The sequence below is a fragment of the Drosophila miranda genome, chromosome 2 (genome assembly GCF_003369915.1).
Source record: "Drosophila miranda strain MSH22 chromosome 2, D.miranda_PacBio2.1, whole genome shotgun sequence".
NCBI classification, from domain to species: domain Eukaryota; kingdom Metazoa; phylum Arthropoda; class Insecta; order Diptera; family Drosophilidae; genus Drosophila; species Drosophila miranda.
The window spans coordinates 23,986,340-23,996,386 of NC_046675.1; the positions used below are offsets into that span (position 1 = coordinate 23,986,340).

General features: G+C 45.3%; 1 protein-coding gene across 1 annotated transcript; it reads left to right on the forward strand.

The window, feature by feature from the left end:
• Positions 1 to 107: 107 nt before the first annotated feature.
• Positions 108 to 1,955, forward strand: LOC108157842 (4-coumarate--CoA ligase 1-like). Its single transcript, XM_017290045.2, has 3 exons — positions 108 to 295; positions 348 to 865; positions 933 to 1,955. The coding sequence occupies exons 1-3, from the start codon at positions 152 to 154 to the stop codon at positions 1,897 to 1,899; spliced, it is 1,629 nt and encodes a 542-aa protein (XP_017145534.1). The 5' UTR covers positions 108 to 151; the 3' UTR covers positions 1,900 to 1,955.
• The last annotated feature ends 8,092 nt before the right edge of the window (positions 1,956 to 10,047 follow it).

The window sequence follows — 10,047 nt, forward strand, 5'->3', positions numbered from 1 at the left end:
GTTTGCAACCACAATTCAATTTATTACGTGATATATCTGAAAACCTATCGTTTGTCTGTCCCAAAGTTTTCTTCTCGTTTCTATAAGAGGGGACCGGCAGCCACAAATCGTCAACAGTTAATAAAAAATATAAAAACTGGTAGTTAGCAAAATGCCGGATAAGCCAGAATCCAAATACGATCCAAGGCTCAAGGTCTGGAGTGGTGGAGAAAGATCTAATTATTTCGCACCGCACCTTTCCATTGGGGAGATCATCTTCCGAGAGATGGAAAGGCATCCGAAGCTCATTGCACAGGTATGCTGTTACGAGGAATCGAATTCCACTATTAACTAAACTAACCTTCCAGATCTCAGCCACTGAGAAGACGGTGCTGACTCGGGAGGAGGTGCGTTTCAATGCGATGCGTGTGGCCACCTATATCCGAGGACTTGGCCTAAAGCAATGTGATATTGTGGGCTTCATAGCCAGGAACACCACGCACCTGGTGGCCGTGGCCTACGCCTGCTTTTTCAATGGAATGCCGTTCCACTCCCTGAACATCTCCTACGAGCAGGACACCATAGAGAAGCTGTTCAGCATTACCAGACCCCGTCTGATCTTCTGCGATGGGGATGAGTACGAGAGAGTTCTGGCAGCCACCGAGCACATCAAGCTGGACACCACAATCATAACCATGCGAAATCACCCTTCGGGATCCCTGCGGATTCAGGATATCCTGGCAACACCCATTGAGGATAACTTCCAGCCAGCACTTCTGGAGCAGGGCCCCGGTCAGACCTTGGCCATTCTCTGCTCCTCGGGGACCACGGGCGTTCCAAAGGCAGTCACTTTCACTAACAGCCAACAGATTCTATGGAGCTGCACGTGTGTTTAATATGTTTAGTAATCCATTCTTACTGATATCAGTATATTTCTCTTCTTCTCTGATTAGTCCCATGACAACCGATGTGGTTCAGTACTCGCACAGCACCCTGGACTGGTTCTCGGGACTCTCCGTTTGCATTAACGCTGGAGTGTTCAGCACCACAAGCATTATTGCCGATAACAAGTTCGATTCTGCCTTCCTGTGTCGTATCATCGAGGAGTACAAAATAACATTCCTCGCTCAGAGCCCTTCCCAAATGGCCATGCTGGTGAGCTGCCCAGAGTTCGACGCGTCTGATCTGTCGAGCATCCGGTATTACGTTTACGGAGGCACTGCCTGCTCCGTCGAGATGCAGCATCGAATGCGCAGGCGTCTTAAGCAGGCGGACTGTCTGGTCTTTAGCTATAACTTAACGGAGATGAACAGCTTGGGTTGCTTGAACCATCACTTTGACGAAAAACCCAACTCCGTGGGCCGCCCGGTGAAAGGAATCAGAGTCAAGATAATCAATGAAAAGGGCGAGGCCCTGGGTCCCAGTGAAGTCGGTGAAGTCTGTTTTTATAGTGGTCAGCATTGGTCGGGCTATTACGGGAATCCAGAGGAGACGCGCATAATGGTTGACTCTCAGAGGTGGCTACACACCGGTGATATGGGCTACATGGACCCAGACGGCTTTCTATACCTCGTGGACCGCAAGAAGGATATGCTCAAGTATCAGAGCATCATGTATTATCCAAGCGAAATAGAGAGAGTGATCTCTCAGATCCCTGACGTAGCCGAGGTCTGTGTCTTCGGTGTGTGGGATGAAGTGAATGGCGACGAGGCCGCTGCCTCTGTGGTAAAGAAGCCTGGCACCCAACTCTCACCTCAAGATGTTGTGAAGTTTGTAAAGGAACATATTGGGGCCAAGTACAAGCAGCTGAACGCAGGAGCCATCATTGTGGAGGATCTGGTACGAAGTCCGAACGGAAAAACCCACCGAGTCGCCACAAAAGCGCACTTTCTAGAGGTCTCAAACAGAAACAGGACTTAGCCATTTCGGAATTTGTATTTAATTAAAAGTTCTTGGTTCAAATGAATTACAATGGATGACAATTGAAAATTCATGCATTCATGGAAATAACAGAAATACACAAATGAGTTCCCTATATTCATACATTCGTGGATTCGTGCTGATCCCAAGGTTATATTAGCATTTGATGTTATTTGTTTGGTGCCATCGTTTGGGCTGGTCTGTTGGCCTGACCCCTGCATTTAAGACGGCTGAAAGCAATCAACCCTGATAAAACCCCCCGAGCTGTCAGTCGGTCGAAGAGACCTTCACTTTAAATCGCCTGCCTTTGTGTTGGGTGTCGTCATAAAAATAGAAATCTCGCTTCATTTCATTGCCTTTGTTATAGCGCCTCGTTGTTGTTACTCCTCCAATTTACCCGGTCGACAGCCGTCCTGTCGTATAGTCCATAATCCGTCGTCGGCCGAGCGGGCTCCGGGCGGAGTTATATGATATCCCCGTACGAGGATGCACAGCGAGTATTTTTCACCTAAGCTGCGGCCGTTTGTCTGTCTCACTGTGTCTCTGTCTCTGTCTCTATCTCTGTCTCACACAGAACCCTCTGCTGTGGCTGGTCTGTGACCTGTTAGCCGGATTAGGCCTGACACGGGGAGATCGGGGACGAGGACAAGAACGAACCCACATGAGCATTTCAGATGCTCGAAAATCAGTCATAATATTTCAAATTTCATAAATTGATGCGTATCACATTAGACGCGAGTGGGATGGGTATGGGATGGGAATGACGGCAGCAGGAGCCGCAGACTAACGGCCCTGCTTTCCTCGTGGGTGAGCAACCCTCGGGAACTGACTTTGATAAACGCGTTTTCGGCGGGGGAGCGATGTCACGCCCACATTTCAACGCGTCGCGCGAAATTTGCTGTGAAATAAAAAAAACGAAGAAAAAACCTTAAGAAGAAAGGAAAATATATAAAACTTTATATACCTACATATATACTCATACATATATTTTTTACGGGTATATGGGTTTGTGTGCATGTATATTTCCTTTGATTTTGCTGCACGATTGATTTTCTCGCACCAAGACATCGCCCCCCGGACCACATCGGAGGAGAGTCCTATTCATTCGCACCTGCTGCTACTCCTGACTCGTCTGAAATTGTTCCCTAGACGAAGGACCATGGCTCTCGGCTCTCGGCTCTCGGCTTTGCTCTTGTCTATCCCTGGAAGAAGGGGAACGCGAGAGTCCTGCCACTGCTACTGCTCATGCCCCTGCCTATGCCCCCGTCCCTCGGTCCCCTTATTTTATTTCCTTTCTGCTCAGCCATAAAACAATAAAGGAGATTTTTGTATTTGTATTCCAACTTTGAGTCGCTCGCTGGAGAAATGCTTTTCTAATTAAATTTTATGACTTGCCTGATGAAGTTTTCCTTTCTTTTTCCTCGTTCTTTCATGACTGGAATTGAACTATTGATTGGTCACGAATGGAGCGCATAGGCGTTCTCTTCTTCGAGGGATGATCCCTCAGCGGAGTTGCTGAAGTTGCTGAAGAATGAGGCATAATGACGCCTGAATTTCAAATAATACTTCATCAAATGGTATTATACTTCTGGCTAGAGGTTTGGCCAATGCCCAGAAGCCATTAAATGTATGTGTGTACAATGGATTGGAAGTAACGATTCTCCGAAGCCCTTTTATCTTTCAGAAACCAAGACAACTTGGGGTTCAGGATGTTCTTTATTTATGTAGTACCATATCTTTGAAATTGTGTAACATTCGAATTAAATATGGTCAGGGATTATGACGTTCTTCTAAGATGAATCAAGCTCCATTGCAGAGAACCAGGCTCCAAGCAGAGTATTTTCCATACAATTACTTAGAGAGCATATCAAATACTTCAACTTTCCTTCAGATGGCATTCAAGTTGCCATTTCCATTTCCACGTGTAATAACACCCATCGTGGCAGTAACCTTGCTCCAAGTGTTACCATCAAATGGGTAATCCAAGTGGACCTCAAGCGAAAATTCAGTGGTTTCTCTGCCACATTTCCCATATCTCAACACCCAACCCCACCGCACCGCACCCCACTCCCATGTAGATTGGCAGCCAGGCAAATTTCAGCGATTTTCAAGCATTTCACTTCCACGCTGAAAATTGACACCTAATACCCACGCAAGGGGAAAACGCTCGCAGCAAAGTGGGGGATACCCGTCCCTCTGGTGGCGTCTCCTTCTCTGGCTATTCACTGGCTTGCCACTGGTCCTCCAATGGCTTTCCTCTGGCTCTGCTCCGGTCGTTTGCTAGTCTTCCTCTGGTACTCCTCTAGTCCATACAGTCCTCCAGCTATCGCCTGGTTTTGTTGGCTTCAGCGAATGCGCAAGCAATTGACGTAAATAAGAAGCAGCCTGGCAACGTCAGCGCCACGATGACGACGCCTGTAACCGGAGATGGTCTGGGAATACAGGGAGTACAGGGAGTACAGGGAGCACAGGGAGCACAGGGAGTGTGCCTTATTTACGTATATACATATGCCTTGGCCACAGCTTGAGCTTTGAAATTGGAAAAAGTTATGCAAATCTGCTGACGACAGGACAGGAAACGAGCGAGCAATCTGAAGCACAAGAAGTGAATTAGTTTTTATATATTTTTTGTGTGCAATTTATGTGTGGGCAGGACCCTGACGAGGACGAGGACGAGGACGAGGGCGAGGGCGAGGACATGGAACTTTTCCCCTGTCTAACTGTCGATTTCTGTGTGCGCAATTATAATAATTGCAATAATAACAACAGCGGCAGCAGCAGCAGCAGAAGCGACAGGAGGAGGATCTGTCCAAGCCACTCTGGTGGCATGCAACGTGACAGGAACCGTACCAGCAGTGTACCCGGGTTATACTAGGGTCTTCCTAGTTTCCTGCCCCAGCATCCGTGTGCGTAAATCGCTTCGTTGTTTACCCAGAGCATTAAAGGCTTTGCTGCCGCACAGAGCACCGCTCAAGGCATGGCTTGGGCAAGAGACTGGGAAGGGGAAGGTGGAGGGGAAGCGGCGCATAACGTGCCTAAATAAATAGCCAGGACGTGGTGGCAGGACCAAAGAATATAACCGGCTGACTCAGGCACTAAGGCTTTAAATCGTCATCTCCCAGTGTCCTATGGTCCGTTGCCCGTTTTCCGTTTCCCGTTGTCCTAATTACAGCTGGCAACGCTTCGCTGGCCCTGACAGGCATTTGCCACCCCAAAAATGGGGGGAATCCCAGGCCCACTCGCAGTCACAATCCCCTGCCCATCTTAACGTGCTTAATGCCAATTAAGCGTTTGCCAAACACCCTGCCCTGCCCTGCCCTGCCCTGCCCTGCCCTGCCCTGCCCTGCCCTGCCCTGCCCCGCCCCGCCCTGAACCGTTCTACGAGTGTCACCCTCTTCAGTGAGGCTTTCGAAGGGCCCCCTGGGCCCTGGTGATATTTACATTCCGCTTTTGATATTTCGCATTTCATTGATTTTATTTTTAATAATTTTGATGCCTCGGATTACTGTTCTGTTGATTTATGCTGCGAAACAGGGAATTCCACTTCTCCAAATCCTTGTCTCACTGAAATCAGAGTCTGTCTCTCCGAGAGGACGTCTCGCATTTCCATTGGTAATATAAATAGTTCATGTTAATTAGATTTCAGTTGGTTTTGTTGGCCAGCAGGGAAGGTCAGCGGCATTTTGTTTGGAATATTATGGCAATTTTGTTGCCCTGGCGATTTATAATTAATTCCATTCCCTTTTGAAGTGCGGGCAGATCTCTAGTTTTCAGTTGGCTGAGCTGGAAAACAGGCTCGGGAATCTGATTTATTTTGGACGGACCACGAAAAAAAAGTAATTGAAATTCGATGATTTACGCAAGCATCGGATAACTTTTCTTTCAAAATAATTATCGGGGTTTCCTAAATTACAATCTTCTATACTCGGACACAGATGTTGTTAAGTGAATACCAATGGCAACTGTTTCTATTCATTTCCATTCATCCCCCGTAATACTGAGTAAACCAAGACAAAACCAGATCAAAGAGTAAAAATCTGCTTTAAAACCTATTCAGTTTAATTCAGGTTTAATTCCCAGAATTCATACATTTATTTTATCGAATAATTCTGTATTAATATCAGCCCATGAACCCACAATTTCCCGATCAATCATGGCGAACAATCAGCAAGTTTCTTAGGAACTCTTTCTTTCATTGCCACACCCTCTAGCGCTGCGCAGCGGAGGAATGGTGGCAATTCACTTGGCAATCTTAACGTTCTGTTAATTGATTTCTCGCAGAATTAATTGTAGTCTTTGAGTCCCTGCTACTTAATTCCCATACTTTGTCGCTCGCACACTCTCTCCTGCATACAAATACATAGTACATATATATGCAGGTATATCCCTGTCAGGTATCTGGTTCTCAGATGCAGCCACTGACTGATGATTGGACTTCTTGGCCATCTGCAGCTCGGTTCACGTTCCACAGTGGCCACAGTGGCAGAAGCATATGCTGGAAACCCGAGACAAAAGAGCAGCAGCAGCAGCAGCACATAAAAAATAAGAAATATCGAAAATAAAAAATTGCGCACAGCAAAAAAAGAGCCATGCCGCCAGCCAAAGATCAAATGGCGCAAATCTCGCAGATACAAAGATACTTTTCGACTGCGGTTTTGCGGATTGGGCTGGGCCTGGACCGGACTGAAGCGAAGCGAACCTCAAAACCGCAAAGGGGGGTCGGGCGGGGCTTGAACGTCACAGCCAGAGCCAGAGCCAGAGTCAGAGTCAGAGGCATCCAAGTTCAAATTTTTAACCGCACCGCACTCTATGGCAACGGTATACGGGAACATAATTTGAACTTAAAAGCTGTTCGGCAACTGGCTAAAAAAGGGGGAAACTGGGAACTGGGAACGGGGGACTGGCCTTTTGTATCTGCAATTTCTTTGGCGCAAAAGACGTAAATAATAATAATAGTATGAAATTATAAATGGTTCGGTCTGGGTCGGGGTTTCTGATCCCCAAGTCGCACAAATTGTCCCTGTTTCATCTCGCTCTCTACGCTTACGAGTATATATCTATCTGTTCTGTATATTTGCTTTATGATAATGCCTTTTCCAGCTACACGCTCCGTATTTTTAGTTATTGTACGTCAGTTCTGTTCTGTTCTGTTCTGTTGAGAGTCTGTTTCTGTTTCTGCTTCTGCTTCCCCACTTCCCCTGTCGATGATTATTATGTATGCTTAAATTCTATGCACGTACCGGCACTGAAGCTTATCTGTATCGAATATGATTAAGTGCGCTGCGCTGCCTCTCGACGGTCTCAAGTCCCAGGTCCAGGTCTAGGCAGGGCAGGGGAACGAACCGGACCGAAACCAGGCCCAGTCACTGTCCCAGACCCAGGGCCAGGAGACAGAGAGACAGAGACCTGAACGTGCCACATTGAAAAGGGCACACAAAAGAGGCAGGAGACGGGGATGGAGGCGGAGACAAGCGCTTAAGTAAACACAAACAACAATTGCAGGCAGCAGCCTCCATCCAGGGTTCTGGCTCAGCCAAATCCTCGCCAGTCATCTCCCCAGGTCCATTTTGGCATTTGCATTTTCTGGATAATTCATTAAATGCAGAACTTGTGCCTTCTTTTTTACCTATTAAATTGTATAACATAAAGCGGAATTTGCATTTCTTTGTACTACTCGTACATTGCGATAAATGGAAGCGACGTTTCCGAGTATCGTAGATATTTCTGTGAAATTTCAACAATTACTTTCATTCATGGCTATGTGGAAGGCCTGCCACTGCCACTCACAATCACCTACTTTGCATTTGAATATTCAAATTGGATCGATTTTCATCTTTTGAAAGCGCCTGAGAAAATTTTAAATGGAATTATAGCGAATGGAAATTATGCATACAAAAATTATTTTAATTTATGGTTTGGGAATAAGTGTTCATATGGATATTGAGGGGAGGTTCCAGTGCCCAGGTTTTTCTGAGATAACAAGTATTTTTGGTTAAGAGTGGCATTTCAATAACAGAAAAAAAACCCTTCGAATGAAGCATATTTGGGTCATACAACAGGCAGCGAAAATCAAGTAGATTCATAAAGTAAATATCTTTAGAACGCAGTCTTCCTATGATAGTCTTATGATAGGCCTTGGCCCAATCCCTCTGTGCAGTTTAATACTGAAGTTACAGTCAGATTAGTGATCTTTGAAGCCGATTGATCACTGTAAAAATTGTGGCAATCACAATAATCACGCCGAAGGGCATCGCACACCCTTATTTAAATTACAATTAAAAAACTAATTTGCTTTGATGTAGATGTAAATGTATTCAAAAAAATCTCTTAACTACGATCCTGATTCAATTTAAATATAAACTATTTTAATATATAAGCATATTATATTAAATTGGTAGAAAATGTATTTTATTGAACTATGAAAACAACAATATAATTTAACCACCAAATACAACATGAGACATGTATAAATCATACCCGTTATTGTATATCTTGAAACAGAATATTTTGTTACAAGAAAACCCCCTATATATTTTAATTTCTTTGAAGTGAAATCTTCATTAATTACCGCACTCATTTGAGTAAGTCAAAAATTAGCATTTCAAGAATTACTTGGCAGCGCTTTACGACAATTTGTAAATGCAAATCGGGAGGAGTACCTGGAGTACGTATGTACCTACTTATGAATGTGTGTATGTGTGTGTAAATAATCAAACAAATTAGTATGCAGGTGTCGCAGTTGTGGGCCATAAATCTGAGTGGCCAAGTCGGGGAGATAAATATGAACGAAACATGTTTGTTAATCCCTCCATTTGAATGGCGCAATATTCGATTTAATTATATTAATGTGATCTCTGAATTTATGTGATCCGGTGTGCTGCATTCACTTGCAAGTGAAATGTATTCCATGTTTGTTCTTAAACGGGTTTACGAGTGTACACTGTACAGCCATGTGAAGTAATCTCGGAGCTGATATCAGAATGGGACTGGCAGTCGGGCCTGGGGTCTGGGGTCTGGGGTATGGGATTCGTTCTCTGATCTTAAGTAGTCTCGAAATCATTCTCAGCATGTGCAAATACTCTTTCAGTCGTCTTTGGAGAGCCTTCCCATGATTTATTTGATTTATAGCAATTGCTTTTTATATTACTTGTTGTTCGGCAATTTCCATTCTGCTTCTGCTGCTGCTTCCAAATCCGATATTCCTGAGGCACTTGAGGCCGAGAAGGAGATGGCTCTTGAAAAGCTGGCGGAGAGAAGGCCGCATTAAAATTCAACTCGTTCAAGTCGTGAAATGCTTAATACTTGAGATACTTTTGTGTTTTATTATTTGCATTAACATTTTGAGGGACGACGAAAGCGACGACGCCCCGTCTTTGACTTTCCGCAAGCAATTTTCTAAAGGGTTTCCCCGCGCTTCCATTAAGGGTGGTTCGGATGCTATACACACAATATTGTATATACTCGTACTTACATACATTAAATTGCTTTCGTATGGCGCATTAATGATGCCAGGGGAATGTCAACCTGTCATTAAGCAGAACCAGATACCCAGATACTGATATGTATGTATGTGCCTCAGACAAAGATACATCCCATCCATCCCAACTGTGAAAGGTGCAAACATCCTGTAATGCCTGGGGTTGAGGGGCATGAATCTCACTTGAATGCAAAAAATTGCAAATAAACGGGAAGGCTGTAGAGAGCTGTAGAGAATCCTAAGAAATTCACACGATTCCCCGAGTCCTTTTCGGCCAACAAACAACAATGGAAGGGGCAGCGGCAGCGTCAACGGCAACGGCAGAACGGTAAATGTCGGGCCAGATAAAAACCTCCGAACCACTCCGAAGCGGCTGCTGTGCAAACAATTAAAGTGAGGAGAGCACACTGCAGGGAAACTGCAGGGGGAAAGGGCAGAGGCGTGTGCAAGGTGCACTCCTCGTCGTCATCGTCGACGTCGCCACCAGGGCACTTCCGCACACCCAAGAGATTGCACACAGCAAACGACAGATGCAGATAGAAACACAGCAACAGCAACAGCAGCAGCAACACCATCAGTACCAGCGCGCTGGTAGAGATACAGCTAAAGAAATGGCAATGGCAACAGCGTAAAGATACAGATACGGATGCTACAGATACAGATACAGATAC

Excerpts from the sequence above, each read along its gene's own strand:
- LOC108157842 (XM_017290045.2), top strand. The coding sequence starts at position 152 with ATGCCGGATAAGCCAGAATCCAAATACGATCCAAGGCTCAAGGTCTGG. Across the intron at positions 296-347 it reads ATCCGAAGCTCATTGCACAG|ATCTCAGCCACTGAGAAGAC; the intron begins GTATGCTGTTAC and ends CTAACCTTCCAG. Across the intron at positions 866-932 it reads CAGATTCTATGGAGCTGCAC|TCCCATGACAACCGATGTGG; the intron begins GTGTGTTTAATA and ends TTCTCTGATTAG.